This window comes from Magallana gigas, chromosome 7, assembly GCF_963853765.1.
Source record: "Magallana gigas chromosome 7, xbMagGiga1.1, whole genome shotgun sequence".
In the NCBI taxonomy this organism is placed as follows: domain Eukaryota; kingdom Metazoa; phylum Mollusca; class Bivalvia; order Ostreida; family Ostreidae; genus Magallana; species Magallana gigas.
In genome coordinates this window covers 35,926,264-35,949,044 of record NC_088859.1, presented here as the reverse complement: position 1 = coordinate 35,949,044, position 22,781 = coordinate 35,926,264, and the positions used below count along the sequence as shown (strand labels likewise).

The 22,781-nt window shown below is 33.3% G+C and overlaps 1 protein-coding gene across 5 annotated transcripts; it reads right to left on the bottom strand.

Annotated features, from left to right (window-relative positions):
- Positions 1–248: 248 nt before the first annotated feature.
- LOC105347286 (uncharacterized) lies at positions 249–19,697 on the bottom strand. 5 transcript variants are annotated; one of them, XM_066065019.1, is made up of 8 exons: positions 18,584–19,696; positions 7,825–7,857; positions 5,618–5,728; positions 5,306–5,482; positions 4,838–4,924; positions 4,414–4,437; positions 3,415–3,458; positions 249–2,858 (listed from the first exon to the last, which is right to left on the bottom strand). In XM_066065019.1, exons 1-8 carry the CDS (start codon positions 19,599–19,601, stop codon positions 2,319–2,321), a joined length of 2,034 nt encoding a protein of 677 aa, XP_065921091.1. In that variant the 5' UTR covers positions 19,602–19,696; the 3' UTR covers positions 249–2,318. The 5 variants fall into 5 exon arrangements, with proteins under 5 accessions (XP_065921091.1, XP_065921092.1, XP_065921094.1 ...); XM_066065020.1 differs by lacking the exon at positions 18,584–19,696 and adding an exon at positions 12,711–14,027; XM_066065022.1 differs by lacking the exon at positions 5,306–5,482 and having other exon boundaries at positions 18,584–19,697.
- Between the last annotated feature and the right edge of the window lie 3,084 nt (positions 19,698–22,781).

The following is a 22,781-nucleotide window of genomic DNA, read 5'->3' as shown; positions in this document are numbered from 1 at the left end:
ATTTGGATACGAATATAACCTTGATTTTAAGATCATTCGTGTGTTTCAAGATTTGTGCTGAATTTTGAAGGATCTTAGATTATCAAGACTTTCATAATATTTCAAACAACTCTTATATATTAATGATTACACAGTACCGATGATTACGGATATACTGTCATAACTATTGCATCTCTTCCTTACCGGGGTTTTCTGATGAGAAACTGAAAACTTGTACCACATTAAAAAAGATTCAAACAACACCGAACTTTTCTTTCTGAACATTTATTTGTGTAAAGCAAAATACAGCATACCGAAAAGCTAATATTTACAAATGTCTTTAAAAGACAAAAAATCGATCCCGTACGCTTGCTCAACAGTTTGGACAATGGTTTTTTTGTAGGCTTTGCCTATTGTCCAAGATACTTAAGTCATCAATTAAATTGGTTTAATGTATAAGTTTAACATAAATTAATGTAAAACAAAACAAATAATTACAACTTGCTAGTACTATATCACATGCAGCCCTAACGTTAAATCCGTCGAAATATACATAAATTCACATGCTTTTATCTAAATTCGAGCGATTTCAAGTTGCAAAAGAGACTCGTGAAATACAAGTGTAAAGAGGACATTATTAAATGGGGTTAATTACATTTCTAAAGAGACCGTACCTTGTTACCTTGCAATAACCCCTCGATTGAATGGTTAAGAGCGTTTGATGGTCGTAACCATTTTTAGACTTTCTTGATCTCCTTTAGGAAAAGATTTTTATATGAAAATATAGGATAATACTAAAATTATAAAATTAATATATATGGAGTTTTTCTTTACAAAATAAAATTGAAAAGTTTAAAACATCTGAAAATAAAAGGTTGATTTGATGGTTAAATTGTTGACCACCGAGTCTCCTTGATTTGTTATCAAGTTTAAAGAAAAACATAGATTTTGATAAAATACACAAAAGTGAAAAACCGAGTAATACAACAATTTGTATAAAATGGATTAATATATATGACAAAAGCTGTTTATTAGGACTCTACCTTTAAAGTCTTGTCCGAAAGACTTTGTCAAATACGTATAGGTACTTGTTAGTAATAAAAAAACCGAAACAAAACACAAAACAATGGTGATGATTTCTTTAGTTTAGCATGCTAATTATGTAAGTAAAACGTTATTGTTATAGTTTGGCAGTATGAAATGGTATGTTAGACGATAAACCTTCTGTATTTGATGCTCCTACCCCTATAATGCATACATAGATATGATTTATAGACTTTATTACAAAAACAAGTTAACTCTCTTTGAATATATGTGCTGTATACATGTGCTGTATACATGTACACAGGGCTAAAAAATTATATGATTACATCGGTGTAGGCCAATTCTTTTCCTATTGAGTGTGTATTGTTTGGATAAATAATTAAAGGGGAAAAATACATTTAGAAATAAACCCAGCGTAATTAAGGGTCTTTAAAATGAGTAAAGGTTCTTGACCATATTTCATTACCACTAGATTTGGAAAAGAAAGCGTTATTGTTCATATATTGAAATAAATATTAAATCACTTTCTACAGTTTTTTTTTAAATTGAAAGACAAAATATCTTGCACATGTTGTTTGTTGAAAGTTTGGACTTTGCTATTCTTTGTCACGGTTTTCCCAAAATGGGGACATTTGTGTAAAAAAGGATGCTTCTAGTTATCCAGATGGAGAATACAAGGAAGTTGAAAGTAATGAACCCCATTTTGTTTTTAGTTCCGGCTTGGGAAACATAAAGTGCCGAGGTTCCGACATTCTCATGTGATGTCAAAACGACTATCCGTCGAACCATCCTTCCAATCACTTCCTTCTTAGATTGATATCAATTTATACACAGTGATGTCATATCCATTCCCCCTATCGTTCCAGAGACTCGACCATAAACACATGGGGTCTACAAGAGACTAAACTTACAAGTCCGTCCTGTTTTAAGACCAAATTATCATGTTGCAAGACACGTACATGCTTTCAGTTAAAGAGTATATGTGTTAACCGATGAATCTTGATTTCACCTGGACATCAGTGTTTAAGAAATTACTCTTTGAATCGCAAATTAGAGAATCCTATTGTAGATTGATATTTTTTGCTGCCTTCGAAATATTAAGATGGCACGTCGCGAAATTATGCATAACATTATAGAAAAAAAGTGTCATTAAAAATATACCTATGAATTTTGATAAACGTGTGACTGCAGTTTTTTCCAATAGTTGATTTCGATAGTATATAAGGGTTTTTCGGAGACAATTATGTCGACGGACTTTTGAGAAAAAAAATTACAACTTACAAGATACTTAGTATCTAATTTATGTGTGGGCGCCATCCGTCATTTATGATTTTGTTGACTTTAATCAACTGTAGATCACTAAGTTTAAAAACAGTCTTCAACTGTGTATCACTCAGCGAGCTCAGAAAGCTGCCATCCAAACCTTCCTTCTCGCAGGCTGACGCAAGAGCCGGCAGCATAGTCTGCTTGAACAGGTCCACAACCTCGCCGGTAGTCATGTCACTGAACTTCATTAAATCGCTTGTCCCGTGCGACATAGGCTGGATTTTGCCGACGGGTTTAGGCGGCTTTGGCTTCGGCGATGACTGATAACGGGGATCATCGCCGGAAGGAGGCGGACGCCGCATGGACGCGAGCTTGGTCAGATCCGGGTAGTCGTATTCCACAAGTCCGTCGTCGTCATCGTCACTACTTCTGATCTCGCCGAGACACAGGTCGTCTTTGCTCGGAAGAACGTGGTTTTCTTTAGTGCTGGGGTGCTTAAGTTCTGTGGAATGGGACCGTTTCAGCTTTTTTAGCTCATGGTGAACCTTTTTCAGGCCAACCCTGAAAGTCTGAAAGAAACAGTTAAAAGATTTAAAAAGCATGATTTCGTGCATTACCAAGAGAACTTTGACCCTTTACACAACATAAACATACAATCAAAATTCAACATTGCCATTTTGATAAAATATGCTTTTATAGATTTATAGATTATTGTCATTTAATTTTCCATATGATAACAAGATACATATTCATACATAGATTATCACATGGCATTTCATATCTCATCCTATATCAACCCGAGCTCGCTGCATATTAGCCCGAGAGCCGCCAGGCCCGATGGCTTACATACAGCGACTGAGGGCTAATATGAGATGCGATATAATTATATCATGTACTTAAAGAAAATATTTTTAAAAAAAACAATAAAAAGCAAATCTGATGAATGATTACTGTCAACATACATGTATTGCTCCGTGTCTATATACTCGTCTCTTATAATTTGCATCAGCTCTTTGTATACCAAGTTGACGTAATCAATTGACTTTATACATGTATTAACAAATCTGCTGTACTTTAACTATTTTGATGATGACAAGTATACTATAGTATAGTACAGTAACGTACCTTTGGTAACTTCGTAAAGTCTAATCCAGTTTTCTTTGAATAATCTGAAATACAGATTTACTGGTAAATAACATTGAATTTAATTAAACGCTATCAGCTGGCAGTAGGCTTCATGTATTTTAAATACTAGTATATCTTGCAATACACCACCTCATTCAATCATATAAAATTTAGCTTATTAGTATTTCATTTAAAAGATTGTTTTTCTTAAAAGAAGAAATTTGTGCGCTGAAAACAATTGAAGCACACAAGGATTGCCGATGATAGGAACCAAAAAAGCTAACACGTTAATACAAGTTTAAAATTCCTATATGTAGAGTATATATATAGCATTTATAGAATTAAATAAGTACCACATAAAATTTAGAAAATCGTATTATCTTGCACAGTTTGTATTTTTAACTTTAACATTAACTTGGTGCTCATAAACCAGAACCACACTGTTAAAGGCAAAAAGCTGTATGGTCTGATTCAGATCTCATTAAACAAATTTATGTTTAGTCTGACCTGTTAGTTTGTTAAAAAACCCAACAACACCCCCACCCCCCCCCCTCCAAAATATAAAATATATGTGTATATACCATGAACATAATGAATTATAATGATAAAATCTCTAATAGGCCATCTTAATATTAATGAGTTACTTCATTGTAATCTTTTTATTTATCATGGACCGATAAAAAACAATTTATATTGATCGAGTTCGTTCCGTTGTCTTTAACAAAACAAATACTAGTATATGAAACATAGCTTGGGAAACACAAAGACATGCTAATTTTCCAAGACATGACGGTAGATATTGGTTTAAAATTTAGTTTTAAATTTTCCCTTCTTTTACATGTAAGAGACATTATTTTCATTTCAAATCTGAAAAAAAACAACATTATGAAGCAAGTGAATATTTATAATGTCAGAAGCATAACTGTGCTCTGGTAAGATAAAGCAAACTACTATAGTACTTCACACAGTGTTTTATTAGTAGTATACTATAGTACTTACGCTCTCCCGAATGCCCATCAACGTCTAAAATTTATTTTCAATAAAACGACTTCTTTTACCAAACAAAATGAGTACATGACTAACTAGCATGATTGACGTTTGAAGGCATATTTACATACAAACGAAAAGTTAAATGATTTTCTTTATTTAGAAAATGACCATTTTTTTAACCGGAAAAAACAACTCTCTGAAAACATAGCAAGCTGCTAGAAGCTGTTCTTAGCAAGGATCTAGTTGAATCTACTTACGTTTAATCTCTGCGATTCGTGTTTTGTTAAAATGCAAGAAATGGCACTGAATATTTTGTTAAATTTTCTGGATTAAAAAAAATAATTTTGAAGATTAATTACTGAGAAATCCAATATATTTTCACAGCGTTGGGTTGGGGTTCTACAATGGTATTTTTGGATCAAGCACAGCTTACCCTCTATTTCATGCACTTCCGGTATCTCCTCATAAGGATTATCTGAGTCGTCATCGGAAAAGTCGTCTGCTTTTGGATCTGTAAGGACTGTAAAGAAATATTAAGGTAACTGAAGGACGATTGAAAAAAAGTGACAATTTTTTTTAGATATTGAATTGGTAACGACAGATCAATATCTAATAATCTATTACTAAGATTATTATTTTTAAACCGACATGAATAACATCTCATCCTTTACTCGTCATAGGCATTCGTTAACAATTGTTTATCATTTTAAAAACTAGAATTTTGAGGTTACATTTCACTGATATAATTATGAAGAACACCGGTAACTACATGAGTTAAACAACGTCCATCAAATCAAAACTAAAGTTACATGCTTATGAATCCGGATATAATGTAGCTACAGTTATAGGTTGTATTATATTGCTTGTATTAGGAAATGATGAAAAACATTCCAGTAAGTACCCGGTAAGGCATGCTGTCTAATTGGTGCTTGTACCCTAGGTATTGGTATGTTACGTGGTATAGGTTTAACCACTGACGTTTTTGGTAGAGCACTCATTTCTTCATAGGCACACTCCTCCTCGTCCGAATCAATTGTAGGCACAGGAACTTTCCTCGGCAACACTTTCCTTACATTTTCTACATGATGATATTTCATGCAGTAGTTATAAAGAGAAACAGGACAATCATATGCACATCAAAACCATTCATATAGATATACACCATGCTGAAGAAATGCGAAAATGCAGGTACGTGTATACCAGTACTGCTTACTTTTTACGGGCGTTTTGGGCTTCGAAGAACGTGGAACTTGAGGAGGATTTCTCCTAGTCTTGGCTTTGTCTGAATCCTGAAAGTGGGGTGCATCGGGTCGTTGTGGGGTAGCTGTAATTGAAAAGGGCTTACAGATTTACTGGTTTGTGTGTTATTTAACGTTATTATTTGCATTTATCAATGATTAGGATCAGGTCGATAGAATAATTGACTTGATAATGATCCAATTATAACATCATGATTCTTTCTAGAGCTAGATGCATTTTAATTTCTATTCATTATTCATCGAAATCCATGTTCAGACTGACCGTCAGCCTGTAGACCAACTCACTGTATTTTTCTCGTTCTTAAGAGTTCTAGTAATTAAGGTCTTCCGTTTCCAACGGAAGACCTTCTTGTTATTGCTTTGTTTCTGTTTCCCTTATTATTATTCCTTTTTTTTCTTACGCATTTTTGTGCACGCGAGTTCTCGGGAACGGCTTGGCTGATTTTAATGAAACTTTCAGAACTAACACATATTGATCTGAACCTTATTGGAAATTTTTTATATTGATGACGTCATTTCCGTTTTAGAGATATTGACGTTTTTACGATTTTTAGAGGGTCGGCTTGTCCGGTGATTTTCTCCTAAACGAAAACAGATATTTGATTCAAATTTTCAGGGTTTATAGACCTATGTTTGTGGATATGACAGAAGCATTTTCATTGTTCTGTGACAAAAAACACCGAAGCTCGCCTGAGCTTAAAAATTGAGATAAAAAGCGTCATGATTTTTTTGTGTTTTTTTTTAATATATTTTTTCAAAAAAGTATTTTGTTAAGACTTATAGAACAAAACAACTTTAAAAAGTCAAGAACTTTCATTTGACATTAGGGAAAAGGGGCTGGCCCTTGAAATTAAGGGCCGAAAGGGCTCTAAAGTATTCTAATAATATCTTTTTAATGTGAAATATTTTGTAATACTTTATAGAAGCAATTATATTCATCGTAACGTTATGTACCTATACATGACAGTTGTTTACTCCTTTGTTACGTATTCAGGGATTTTAAGGGGCCAGCAGTCCGAAATTTTGATCTTATATATCTGAAAGTGGAGAGAAATTTTGAAAAGCAATGTTGAACAAAAGATGCTCCAAATAATATCGTTTACAGTTTGCAACCAAAATTTTTTTGTTATCCGGTCCCTAAAAGGAGTTATATGGTCGGCCCTTAAAACGATCTCTTCCAGACATCTCGAGAACGGTACATAATTTCTACATACTTGTTGAACAAAATGTGTTTAAAATGACAAGAGCTTTCTTTTTATATCACGAAAAAGGGGCTGGCTATTCAAATTAGGAGCCGATAGAGTTCTTAAGTCTTTTAATCATAACTTTTAATTGTGAAATATTTTGTAATACATTACGGAAGCAATTATATTAATCGAAATGTTATGTACCTATACATGAAAATTGTTTACTCCTATGTTATGTAATAAGGGATTTTAAGGGGTCAAAAGTCCAAACTTATCATCAACGTCCCAAAATTAAAAAAAAAAGCAATTCTAAGGAGCAGTATTAAACAAAATACGCTAAAAAATGTGATTAACAATCTGCAACCAAAACTTGTTTGTTATCCGTTCCCATGATCTCTTCCAGATAATTCAAGAACGGTAACAAATTTCTAAATTTTTTACACAAAATGTATCGAAATCAAAAGACCTCTTATTTGATATGAAATAAAATGTGGCTGGTCCCTAAATTAGGGATCCAACGGGGTGTATAATCCTTCATCCATCGCTCTTTTAGATCACATCTGCATTTCCTGATATGTTTCGTTGATGAAGATAAAAGGCAAGGTCATTTCCTCTTCTAAAAATCGGACGGAAGACCTCCTCGTTGCTCGCAACGAGATCGTGTCTAGTTCTTCTTCTTCTTGCTCTCCTTCACACTTTCGTGAAGGAAATATCATCAATCGCGCTCTTGCTTACGCATGCTTCTATTTACAACGGTATACTTTCATAACAATATATCTGTTTTGCTCTCTCAAAGAAGGATTTGAAATGCACGTAAAAAGAATTTATATTACTGAAAACGAGAAAAGTTAAATTAGTTGACCCACTAAGTAAGCGAATGCAAATCTGGCCGTTGGTTTTCAATAATGAAATTCAGTTAGTACTCAATGTTGTAAAACTTAAATTGTTGAATTACTAAACAGAAAAGATCTTACCCTTCGGAATTGAAAGATCTCTACTGCTTGCGTCTGCAATGTAGCAAAAATATCATCAGTAAACCAAAGACAGACTACAATCATTGCATCATAAACTGGAGTTAAGGGAGGAGTCTTGTCTAGTTTTTGACATGTCAAAATATGAAAAGTACGTCAACTTTGATTAAATGTTCATTAAATCAAGATAAAAAAAAAGTAAGTATCATACATTACATTTCTATCTTTCGGTTTTTACAACTAATCTAACAAGGACTATATTTTTGGTGGAACACTTTCGTAGGAAAATATCACATGTTTTTGCTATTCAGAATTACTGTAGATTTATGGACTCACTTAGCATATCTAAAACAATAACATTAATGGATTTTTCAACCAATGTGAACTAATAATAAATTACTTGGGATTCAGAATAAGTTAGAAATATTTTTTTGTAAAAGAAAATCACTATAACCGGATTTTCTCTCATTATAAATGGTCAATATCAATCGCAACTACTCAGGTCTTTCCGGCAGAGCTCGGGGAAAAAACACATCAAATGTATTTACATTACCGGATGTTCGAGTTTTATACAAAATGCAATCGCAACTTCTTGGGCCTTTCCGGCAATCTCGGAAAAACACCTCGAATGTATTAACATCACCGGATGTTAGAATTTTAAACAAAATGGAGTCGCTTCCCATGCATTAAAATAAGTATCGGCTAGACAGTCTTGTATGTCGCTTCTGTGTTATATTTTAATGTATATCGTTTACTTTAATGAAGTATAGCTCACATCTCAACAGATCGTAAAATGTGTTCTATTTATTTCAAGTTTTACAAAAAGGGGGGTTGTCATGGACGCCTAGGTAATTACATTCGAGGTGTTTTCCGAGCTTGCCGGAAAGGCCCGAGAAGTTGCGATTGATACAAAATGGAGTTGCTTCCCATTAAAATAAGTGATGGCTAGACAGCCTTGTACATACATATCGCTTCTGTTGTATATTTTAGGGTATATCATTGACTTCAATGAAGTTTAGCTCACATCTCAACAAATCGTAAAATGCGTTTGTCGAGGTGTTTTTCCAAGCTCTGTCGGAAAGGTCCGATAAGTTGCGATTGTGGACAATATATTAGTTTTTTTGTCAATCTATATCCTTTATATATAAGTCTTCATAATTTGTATAAATGAGAAATATTATAATATTGGAAGCATAGAAAAATAATCAAAATATCTTCAAAATTTAAGAAAATCAGATGAAATGCGGGCTCAGCAATATCAATTTTTCTTTAAAAATTTATTTCAATTGCGTATTATAAACTGATAGACATTGTAATATCTTATAATTTTATTGAAGAATAGAAACTTCATATCTTAAATAGACGTCTACATAACTATAGATAAAGACAGCAATTTTGATCACCCTTAAAGTTGAGGAAAAAGATAGTGACCTTGACTTGACATTGATGAGAAAACTTGATTAAACTGACACTCTCATTTGGTAATATAGTCTGTTTGACTGTTTGACTGCGTGAAAATTTCGTGAATTTCTCAATACAAGAAGTATGTCTGCTAACGAGAAAACTCCTTCCTTAACATTGCTTTAATAAGTTACATGTACATAACAATAATATTGATATAAATTATATATTCAAAATTAACATACTGCAGTACTATTAAATTGTTTAAAACCACAAAATTAAATAACAAAATTAACATATTTGATGCATATTTGCTGTGCAAGATGTACATATATGCATTCAAGATTGTTTCAAGATATGTCTGATAAATAACTTGCTTAGAAATGACACATGAGTATTAAGCTGCCTGAAGTGCTTTTGGTTTAATTTAGTGCAACTTCTGAGAGAATTTAAGTGTATGAAAGTGCGTACGATACGTTCTTTCAAAAGCAGTACCCATTTGTATGAAAGCAATTTTTACAGTCTAAAAATGCAATGGTGTTAGGATAAATTAAATAGCGCTTGTTCTATTTACAAACCACATTGCGACTTTCAAACTTCCTTGTGCATTTAACAAGTCCATGTATGTGATTGGGAGATACAAATAAACAAGTGTTTGCTCAAAACCGATAGGACATGCATTGCCCTTTTTTGACAACCTTAACAGGACATTACAAGTTACACTTAACACAAATACCTGATATTAAAATTATGCAATGTAAAGATTATAGGTAAAAAATAGTGTTTGGTCTAATTTCCTCGACACAAGCTTTGAGTTACCACTGGTTGGACTGGTGACCACATTTCAAGGGCGCCACATATGTGATTATGGTTTCAAGTTTCTAAGATTGTTTCATGTTTGTTTTGGTCACATGTACACATGACTATTTTTTTTTTACTTATAATGCATACTGACAGAATGCATGCATGTACACGAGAAATACTGATTTATAACTATATAATCTTGCAAGCATGTGCAAGTGACTTATGGTTAGTAAAGTTTTAGAACCATTTTAACAAGAGACTGGGCTTTGGGTAGTTGTGTCAAATAGCAATGTGACGTAGGCCTGTCTATTTCATTGCTGGCCACTCAGCCTTTGCTCTTTGAAATCAACAAGATTTGTCTTGCTTTTGAACTAAGACTACGCAATCGGTGTATATTTCGCTTGAAACTGCGTCATTTTAAACGTGTTTTGACGCAAGAAATAGATAGCTACTTACAACCGAAAGTCCAAGGTCTTGTTAAAATGGTTCTTTATCCTGAATGTTATTGCAATTTGTCTGTTATTAAGATAAATAATGTCATCAACTGTTTTAAGTTGGATTGGTGGTTTGCAAATTTGTAACTAGGCACGCGCATAATAGGTATTCAATTTCATTCTAGCATATATTTTATTATCAGATTTATAATCACTGTACGGGGAAATATTTCCTATAAATTCCTATATGTCATACAGTTTTTATATTGTGTTCAAACAAAACACTTAACTGCAAGCTTACAAGTTAAAGGCAATTTGTCCGCGTATAAAAAACAATTAAACAAGTGTTTATTAACAACATTATTTCATTAAGTACCAGCAAGTATTAATTTTTACATCGTTAACTCGTGTCCAATTCTATATCTTTTAGATTGAATAAGCGAAAATATTTTCGTGCTTGACTGCATGGGCTGATGTCAGACTTCTTAGCGTCAACCATCGCTCTTCATTTGTGTTTTACATCCAGAAAGAGCTAGCAATATTTTTTTTCTTTGAATTGAAGTCTCGTAACTTAACAGGCTTTTAAAGATTCTGTTGCATAATTTAAGCCAATGCATGCGTTAAATATTTGGTACAAAGGAACCAAAATACTGCGCAATACTGATTAAAACTTCCTTTTTCAAAACAGGTTTTTGAGAATATTTTGTCATTAAGACTCTGGCCCTTCTTGTTTAACAACATTTGGAAGCAGTTTGGTTAATTCCCTGTTAAACATTCACGGATGGTAGTTACACAAAGAATTAAGATAAAATACATTTAGTTACAATCGCTATGATGCATTGGTCAGACAATTAAATATCGAAGAGTACTTATATAATTTTCAGCAATTGTACGATTAATTATTAAAACAGTCACTGATGAAATGACGGGACTACATGTACATGTTACAAAATGGATTCGTAGGTTATCATAGACAAATAAACTGGAAAATGTAAATACATGTAGAAAATAAATTGTAATAATACCGGAGAACAGCTTTTTAAAATGCTTTTATATTTAAAATGGAAGTCAATACACGTATATCATATTTCCTGAACAAACTGTATTTATAATATTCTGGAATTATATCAGATAGATACTGGTATAAGCACTATTTTGAGTTATTAAAGTAATTCTTTCCATGATATGAAATACGGGTTAGAATATCATATGACAGCGTTAAAATAAAGTAGCTGAGATGACAATACAGTGTACAAGAGTACTGTACTTGTGATAAGTACTCTGCAGGGTTGACAAATGGATCCGGTACTCAGAAACCTTTTGAAAAGTGGTCGCAGTTAAAATCAAACTAAAAGCTTTCCAGTTTGCAATTGTTTTAAATCTGGACCTTTTGAAAGTAGTAACCTTGCTTCCCCGGCATTATTTGTGGAGGAAGTGTGACCAAAAACAGCCAATAATAAAAACAAAACCCAGAAGAAAAAAAAGAAAACGATTTCATTGGGAGTAAATATGTAATAGCTTTAATAGATAAAATAGGTAACTAGGTAAACGAAGCTCAATTACGTAAGGATTTAAGCATGCTGTAATTGTATTAAGTGTAGGAAGTGATCGTACTTGATCAGAGGGTTAACATTTCCTATATCCTTATTTCAACTATTAAAAAAATAACCATTAAATCTTTACGTTCAAAGATGGGCTTATATATATATATATATATATATATATATATATATATATATATATATATATATATATATATATATATATAAGTTGATAAAATATGAACTGTTGGTATGAATAAATTAATTTGATTGGGATAACAACCAAACTCTACAATATATTTCCCTGTCTCTTTAAAAACTTGAATAGAAAATAGTGTGGATGAGACTTCCATGACTAGGTTTCACTGTGACCGCGATAATATAATATTCTAAATACATAGATTACATGTATTTTAGTGTGTGATTTAAGATTGCATACATATTCATGATTTACCCTTTTATTCATAATATTTCCAAAAAGTGCGGACAAAATAAATCATTTTGATTTCTTTTACATTTTTAAAAACGGAATAATATGAATACGAATTGCTTTTCCTAAAAATGTACGCAAAGAACAATTTGGTGAAATTGTATCATAATAGATCAGAAAATGATGTTATACGATACAATAAAACTGTTATTTCCTTCAATATCATAATTTCATGTAGGCCGGGAAGCTAGAACACGGGTAACTAAAAAAAATACTCACTCGGGGGAGGAGGTCGAGGGGGCGGAATATCCTGGTGTGAATCGGACGAAGGGAGAAAGAGAACTTTGGGTTTCTTTTGAAATTCTAAATAGAGACTCCCTTCAACCACATCCATGTTAACGTTTGAGGAGAAATTCTGGACCATCATAAGTTCGTAGTCGGAGATGTCCTCGTAAATTGGTAAATAGACGTCCAGATTCTGCACCACCTCGCTGTCAAGAGGCAAAATGGCAATTGATCTTTGGCTTTTCTGTGATGACACTCCAGTGGGCTTATGATGACCAATCAATACCTCCTGATTTAACACACCCGTAATTTTAAAGCAGCCCTTAATATGAGAAATGTTTGCAATGGCGTCGTTCAAATTTTCAGTCATAAACTTTTTGAGTTCTGATTCAATGAAACGCACATATTGTGGCATTTTGAACTTTTCAACAATTTCACGAACCGTGTACTGTTTTTTATCCGGTATGAGATGGAATAATACATCTGTGTCATACGGAATCAAGACCCTCGTGCTCATGACTTTGCACACAAGTCCCATGCTAGGAATCTCTCTGTCTAGCTCTACATGATCGTCTGTTAGTATTCGAGTCTGTGTTTTCCATCGCTTCCCTTTGTAAGCATTAAACGCTTTGCCAACTTTAACAAACCTTGGGAAATGTTCCACCAATTCTTTCATGTTGTAAAAGGTGTCTTTTTGGCAGTGTATGTTCAGTTTACCATTATACTCGAAAGGGATTAGAATTTCTTCAACAATACCTGGTTCCTCCTCGTCCATTTGGAGAGAATTTTCACGTATTGCTTGAGCTTTGACTTTCGTGTAACGTCTCTTAAAGTCCAATTTTATCAGATCGCCATTTGAAAAACTTTCTGCCTCGTTTTCACAGTAGTAACCATCGGCGACTTTTACAATGGTAGGTAAATCGTCAACAATAGATGTGATGGCAACCGTCTCTTTGGACCATTCTATTTCATGCATTGAACTCTCGGCCATCTTAATAATCATGGATGGATCAATAAACAAAATTTGAAATTTATTTATTTCAACAGGAATATCCGGATTATTGTGTATTATGAGGAAATATGCGTCAAGTGCGTTGCAATCAATGTGCTATAATAATATATTTATATTTAGCTAGATTTAAAGTACACAATAATTGTTTCTGTTATTTTATAAAGCGGGGCATATAACTTTGGTTAATTGATAAAAAAGGGTAGGAGGAGGCAGTGAAAGTCTGTTCCTTACGTACATCACAACAATAACGGCCTAAGTTAGAATGTTTTGAACGTTTTGTGAAACAGCTGTGACACATCTTAGGAACTTCCTAAGTTAAATTATAACTTGGGCATATGTTAAGCTCTAAACTAAAAAGTATTATATAACATGAAAATATAATAATGGAATTACTTGGTGGAAATCTTCAAATTTTGGGGATAACAACTTTTAAGCTAAATTGCGGAAAAATTAAGTGTGAGAGCGACAAATTTAGACAACTAAATCAAATATGTGATGCAACAATTTTTTGTAAGTATAACAGTTATGCCTATATTTAAAAAAAATACTGGTTGCCAGAAAAGCGCCTATCATAAAAAAAGTTGGCCTGCTCACTTTCTATAAACGGGAGGAAAATGCTGTAATAAAACCACCAATTAAAACTTAAACAATACACTATGTCAATCAAGTAATTTTTCTACTACGCCAAAAGCTATTAATACATGAAAAAAAGATTCCACAATTGTTGTCTCTTGAATAAAACTTATATAGGACGTCATCTAACATTTCAAAATGAGTATATTCTACGTAAACAACATAAATAATGTGGGTCTTTTCCTTTCCGTAAGTGCTGGCGAGAAATGTAGTCTTAAATAAAATCACGATATCGTAATTTATCAGGAAACATTAATTTTAAATGATTTAAACAAATCCAAAGTATGACGTATACAGGGTCATCACTCCAAACTTTTGTCTATTATTAATTACATCTATGACGTACTAGACACTCCCTGGGAAATGCAAATTCTAAATTTGACAAGTTCATGAATTTCATGTCTGTAAGTTTTTAGTGATGAACCATAAGCCCTAAAATCCATAGTATACTAAAAGTACATACATGTACATATCACTGAAAACTATTTGGTCACGCCCCCCCCCCCCCATTTTTATACGTCCTACATTAGGCATTTTACAAGCCTAGTTTGCTTATCTTTAGAAAAAAGATATTTATTTAGAAAGGTCAATTCCCTTAGCTTTTTCCAGCTCTCTACATGCCTACAGAAAACACTACACAAAGGACATTAAATGCTTCATTTTGTAGATTCAGCAAAGTTTTTGGGGTCTCAAAAACAGGTACATTTAAACGACTTAAGCATATTGTTTAAACATTGATGAATATTTTTTCTTGGAGAAACATGTTTTCCGAAAAAAGTGTTGCAATCTTTTAAGCCTCTCCTTTATATATCGGGCGTATTTTTGTTGATATTGCATGGAACATGTAACCTATAGCATGTGTTCTATCTGAAGTAAGTAATATATGCACAGTGTACATAAAAGTCAAATTTCTTTTCAATAAATTATTAATGTCACATGAAAGCTTTGAAGGACTTCGACCAGAACGTAACACAGATATGACTTCTTGACTATGGGTTGTTGAGATATCCAGCAAACCTATCTTGCTTAAACGGTTTCACGATCTGTGAAAATGTTGTATTAGTATTTGATTCCAAAACATTTAATTACACGTATCATAAAAAATTCTATTCTTTTTAATACCGAACTTTTAATTATACATATACCGTTAATTCATTCAATAAAACTTGTATGTTGTATTTGAAATCAGCTGCTTATTAATAGAAACTGTTCGGTATCCTGGTAAAATGTAAATGAGGTACTAGTATGCCTATGCAAGGCAAAAATATAATTCAGTGTGCATGTGCTTTTTTATCGTCAACAAATGAAAAAGAAGATATTAATGTATGGTCTTATATGTAGTTTAAGAGTATAACTCAAAAGCTTTCACAAAGGAAAAAACGTCAAAATGCTTACACCCCCCCCTCCCAAAAAAAACCCCATCAAACAAAAGGACCAGTTACCCAAAGCACACTAATTATTAAAGAACGGAACAATACGCCCCTTACATTAATTTGATGGTATAATGGGGTTTTTCCTCGAACTTACAATGAACTAGTATGATAATAATCGGATGCTGTTAAGTACACACAATGATTATCATATTCATAAGGAAGAACTTCTATTAAACAATTGATAATTAGAAGGAAGAAACTACTATAAACAATTCCAATTTATATATTGCATATATATATATGCTTAAACAAAATAGCTAAAGGGGCGGATCAAGGGTTCGAAATTTGTTAGTTTGTCGTGTGTGTGTGTGTGTGTGTGTGTGTGTGTGTGTGTTTATTCATTTTTTTGGGGGGGGGGGGGGTATTTATTAGGTCAACGAAGCAAAGGCCCCGGAAGCTACTGGACTGAGTGGATTATAGAATATTTTTTTTGAATTGATGGAAAGTCTTCTGGGTAAACTTGTTTAATATCGTCATTTTTGTTGATATATGAATACGCCCCCATTCCCTTACCCCCTCAAAGCTCATTTCTTAGCAAAAACAATTTTTTTTTAGCGTATCAAGCTCTGATTGTTATGAAATACCTGCAGAATACCAAGCAGGGGATCATGGTGGAAAATTCAATGTAACATCTTGATTTAAACAGGTGTATCAGTAACAGTAAAATGGATCTTAGATAGAATGTAGTTGACTTCGATGAGATGAGCTTTGAGATGATTGATCGCCTGGATTTACAGTTACATAATTACAGATTAACGTACCTAATTTTATCCGATTCTGTCTCCATTCATTATACATGAATATTTCAACACTGAGAATTCTTCTGTGTAGAATGACTGCATGGTTAGAGTGTTCGCGAAGAATGTGTGCAAGTCACGTGGTCATTGTGTATAAATAGTAAATCGCTCACTGGAAAATACCGATAAAATGACGGATTGTCAATGTTTATTAATGTTGTATTAGAGTTGAGTAAGCACTGATCCTGTGTTGACATATATTGTCTACTCTACAGTTCTTATAATGTTTTATAAATCTAAATTTAAGTTGTGTTATTAAAAACATATTTTATTAATGGACTTCGCAGAAGAATATATTTAGTTTCATTTTACATATTTATTTTTATTATGAGAAAAACATATAACATCAGGTGCATGTGAAATAACTCCATACACACATATCTAATATTTTCTTGAAACAAAGTTATCACATCAAAAGACACCCCTTAGATCATTTTGGAGTGTCGCAAGGGGACATGTTTTGCCAAATGCTCCCAGAGTGGTTGTTTTATATTATCCTTCTTAATTTTTTAGGTTATATTTGGTTCATCAAGTCGGCTTATTTGCAGGATAGAATGGATTTAGTCAATCCAATTATTTCCTTAATGGAAAATTAAAATATATATTTATAGATTTCTTTGAAAACGAAAGTATATTTTGCACACTTCATTTTTCCACATCAGCACTAATAGCCGCCTTGCTGTCTATTTGCTATTACACCTAACCTTGAGCATCCTTATGCAAAAAGAAAAGCCATTTAGAACTAAAATAAGGTTATAAACTATACAAGCATGCTGTAGCCAAGTTGCATATTAGGAACTTGCACGCCCTCGATTAAGATAAGGTTAGATCTAATCCAATCATTAAAAATATATGAATGATAGGGGAAACCTATAATGCATATTAAAAAGTATATACATGTACATTGTAACTGTATTGCCTTTGTTAGACAATCATTGATCCTCTGTTCTGTTCATTTCCTTATTTACATTTACATACAGTATTAATTGTTCCTCATTTCCACTTAAACACAACGATTTAACATGAAAAAAACCCTTGCATTTATAGTCAATATAAATCAAACTAAATTCAAATTGACGGCGCAGATGTCAATTGAACGTGACATAATGCGAAAAGTCAAATTAAAAGGAACCGATCATAATTTAAAATGCCTAATGACATTTTGTCAAATTCATGTAAATTTTGATTTCATTAAACGCAAACAACTGCGTGCGGAATGGCGAATTTTGAGGCTTGTGCATATCATTTCATAATTAGAACACGGATGAAACATTTTTCAAAGCTTGTATCGTTTTATAACGAATACATGGAATGCATGGCAATTGTTCAAAGCTTGCATCATCTTCTGGGAACACCTATATTATGAGTACACAGATATGCTATTTTTATAATTAGAACATGGCCAGAGACACGTCCGAATGAATATATAAAACAAGAGTTATTTTTCTGTTAATTGTATAAATATGTATGGTATGTTAATATAACAAGATTATCTAAATATGTAAAGTGTACAATACATGTACATTGTATATTACCTTCCTCTGCTGTATAAACGCATAAAAATTTAATTGAAAAGAATATGATGATTTACATTTTGTGTTATCGCGCTAAAAATTACTTGAAGTAATATTTGCTCAAATGAACAGAAAGATAATTGCAATATATAAGATCTACATTAGAAATTTTACGGAGTTAAAATTGAGTTTTCGGGGACAAGTTCAATCAGAGAAAAACAAGTCGTTTACAATTATATTCTCCATGACCTGTTGGTAAAAAAAACCCATTAAACTTGATCTGTAACCATGGTATCTGCTTCTAATTTTGAATCTACACAAACCAATTCTCAAAAGCATAACCAAAGAAAAGTAGGGAAAACCAGGGATGATAGTTGTAGCCTTTGTAGGATACAGATTAAAGAAATTATATGATGTAGATCTACAGATTTGAGTTGAGATGTTCGGAGTATATAAGATAGATATGATACAAACTTACAGCCGGGAGGAGGGGGTGGTCGGGGAGGCGGGGTGTCGTCATCATCCTCAGTGTTCAGCAGGTGAATCCTTGGACACTTACTGAATTCCAAATATAAACCACCATCGACAACATCCAAGTTCATGTTTTTAGAGAAATTTCGCGCCAAGAAGAATTCATAGTCACTCTCCTCCTCATACACTGGGAGATATACCTCTATATTCTGAACAGCCTCGCTGTCCAGAGGGAGAATGGCGATCGCTCTTTGGTTGGCCTTTTCCGATGTGATCGCCGCAATTCCAGACGGTTTGTGGTGGCCGACTACCACTTCTTGTTGGACGAGCCCAACAAGCCTTAAATATCCTTCAAAATGACTAATATTATCGATAGCTTCTGTTAAATCAGACGTTACAATTTTCTCGAAATCGGAATCTAAGAAGCGAACATATTGTGGTAGTTTGAAACTGTCTATAACTTCACGGATAGTATATTCCTTGTCATCGGCTTCCACATCAAATCGCGCCAGCTGACCCAGGGGTAGAAGAACCTCCTTACCGTCTATTTTACAAACTAACCCTGCCTTAGGGATCACCCTGTCCAACTCAAGTCGGACCCCCTTCTCAATCCGGAATTGTTCGCTTGAATAAACTCCCCGTTTTCCAGTCAAAGGACGACCCGTTGTAACATAGTGTGGAAAATGCGCAATAAGTTCTTCTATTGTATTGAAGGTTTTCTTCATACACTCTACTTTCAACTTTCCCTTGTATCCGAGAGGAATCAGAATGTCTTTATCGGGAGACATGTACCCCGAGCTATCTTCCCTTGGTGTTCTTCCCACGCACTGCGCACGGACTTTGGAATAGTTTTTCTTAAAATCCAACTTGATAAGGTCGCCATTTGAGAAACTTTCGGCTTCGTTTTCGCTGTAAAATCCATCCGCCACTTTGACCACTGTCGGTAGATTGCTGTCAGCCACATCTCGGATGGAGAATGTATCGTCCGACCACTTGATTGTATCCTCTGTGAACGGTAAGGCCATGGTTTACACCATGATCTGTGTGGAGAGCGTCTGAATGTATTGCAGTAACATAACCAGGAAGGTTTTTCAAATCAGACTAAATATAGGAATATATCTGGTTTGTTGATTATACCGGATAAAAGGTAAAATTTTACGGCTCACCCTATTTGCAATAAGCAAAATCAAAACGAAACTAAATTATGTAAACGAATGATGCCCAGGGCCATAGAGTATTAATGAGCACTATTTAAGCTTTCGGCCAATGTTTAAGGCGTATGCATGCATGTACATGTACACTATGAAATTCTTTGAATGATGTGCAGCTCGGGATAAGATACGGGTTAAAGATGAAAACTTAATACAGATTCTTTTGCAGCTATAATCACATCGTATCGTTGCCATTCTGCCGTGCGTACTGTATATATCCGTAAAAGTAACCATCTCTTTAAAACGTACCGTGCCTCTTAACTCCCTCTGGATGCCACCTACGGCACACCATAAATTTATATTATCTTTTTAATAGGCAAAGATCAACAAAGCTTGTATGAAGAGAGCTGAAAAGTGTGCGTGGGGGTAGGGGGTATACATAAGGCCACGTGACTCCTTGAACGTTAAGTGTCAATTTTGCGTATGTCCTCATTTTTAAATTAAACAATTAATAAGTGATAGGAATTAATATAGTCTTTACTCAACCAGAGAGTAATTGATTACTTAACTTCACGTGTATTTTAGAAATGCATGTAGAAAAATTTCTTATATTCACTAGGATGAAAAATTAAAGGAGATACCATTGTGTTGTATCTAAGGTTAACTTTGTGATGTAATATTTTTAAATTGTTGGCACTTAAATCAAAATGAAGATTATGAAAAGTACTTCAAATGTATATCTGTACAAGGAAAACAAAGAATTACAGTAAAATGACGATGTTTATTTCAATGGGGCTGTTTTAGGCTCAAATCATATGTATTCCTTTTATTAAATCAATCTGAATGCTGCATGAATATTACGCATAAGATGTAACTGGTTTTAATCGTCAAGATGTCTCAAAATTTATATTCTGCTTTCATTCTTGAATCTTGTCCATCTTTAAACTTCTCTCTTTTGTTTAGCTCCATAAACTACACAAGTTGGACCTTCAGTCTTCAGCTAAACTAAATAATGTGAAATTAGCTCACAATGTCACGAAAGTGGTCCTCTATTAAGTGCTAAAAGCTACAGTAATGGATAATAGAAACCAAGAGTGACAAATTACTTATGACGACTATATCACGAGTGATAACTCTTTTTGTCCAGTAAAGTCTTCTATCATAAATCATTTAGGATAGTATATATCCACAGTCTGTCGTTGAGACTTTATCGTCGAGCTTCAAACCGACGGTATTAGTCTTACTGGGACGCACAAACTGGATTGTGTTTCTGGTGGTCTACTTCTTGTGTAGCACCTGTATACATGTATATAGATAAATACAGATTTGGATTGGGATGTTATGGGAAGCATGTATCGAAGCTAAATAGTAACACTCCACCCCCGCCGTCACAAATACAATGTTGTAAAAATGATAAAATTATTACATTAACTTAAATTTAACAAGTACTATAAGATATTTCATTCATCATCACAATATATCTTTATGTAATTGCGACAGGATGGAAGAGGTGTATTGTATCATATATATATATATATATATATATATATATATATATATATACACACACACACACACACACACACACACACACACACACACATATATATATATATATATATATATATATATATATATATATATATATATATATATGTCGGTTCTGAGCATCAACACTTAATTTGACAATGCATCAACAGATGTGACAATGCATCAGATGATATATAAAAACCCTGGTATAACGTAAGGTACCAGGCAAAATTTATCACAATGAGGGGACCGATACAAAAGAAATATTCATTAAAAAGTTTACTTGTCCCATGTTTTCACATTGAAAAAAAATATGTATCCCATGTATTTAGGCTTAAAAAAGTTATTTTCTCAAGGATATACATGTGCATTATCATATTCGTAAGATTGTTGCAACAAAAATTACAAAAGTACAATGTTAACAATTATTTTTATACACTACAGTACAGTGCATGTACATGTATAACACAGATGCAATAAAATGTAAAATGCTTTCCCTCAACAAACACTGTAATGCTTCTGATGAATACCTTTAAATATACTGTACCAGATACTGCTCTTTAGAGAATCGTACAAACTGCATACATGATAGTTTAATGTCAAAAACTGAAAATTTGAAATGTCTTTCACTTACAATAAAGAGTAATCTTTTAACAAAGATGATAACTTAACTGATCTCTTTGAATTTGTAACAAGTAAATGATTATTTGTACCTCTCCGTGTCACTTCAGTCTGCTGTCTTTCACTTTCCTCTGTCTCATCTCCACTCTCCTCACCCCCACTCTTTTCATCCTCACTGTCTTATGCTTCTATCACTAAATCTTGTTTCAGGCTAAACCAATGAATATGCAATATGTCTGTATCATTTGTACTTTTTTCTGATTTAAAATATGTTTAAAAATAAGAAATGTTTCTCTTGAGCTGAGAACTGTAACTAATTCAAAAAAGTGTTTGTCCTATGGGTACTTTATACTAAAAGAAGGTTTTTGCTCATGCTTTTTTATGAAGAAAGGCAATGCCCCATGCCTGTTTGTACTGCATGGTCCCATCATTGTGATAAATTTTGCCTGGTCCAAAATAATAATTATTGGTAATAAACAACATAAAATTCACATACGCTATATTCGTAGATAATGCTTTATTCTTAATACATGGCATATATTTTTTTTTTACATATTTTTCCATCTAAGTAATTATTGCTACACCTTTTACCCATACATATTACAAAATACTTAGCAGTTACACCGAGTTCATACGATGTTTTGTAGATATGACATATTCATATATACATTATAAAAATAATAAACATAATGCATACCATTCTGACGGGAATGGACAACCCCACACACTCCGAGAGTGCTCCCCACGGCACAGATAAAACCATATAAGAAATAAATATTGTTTCAGTAAACGTCTTTAGAACAGTCATGATCTTGTCAACTTGTCACCAAGAAAATTAAGCAAAGAATATATTTAAACAAAAAAATACGAGGGAACCAATAAACCAATAAAACAAAGTTAAAC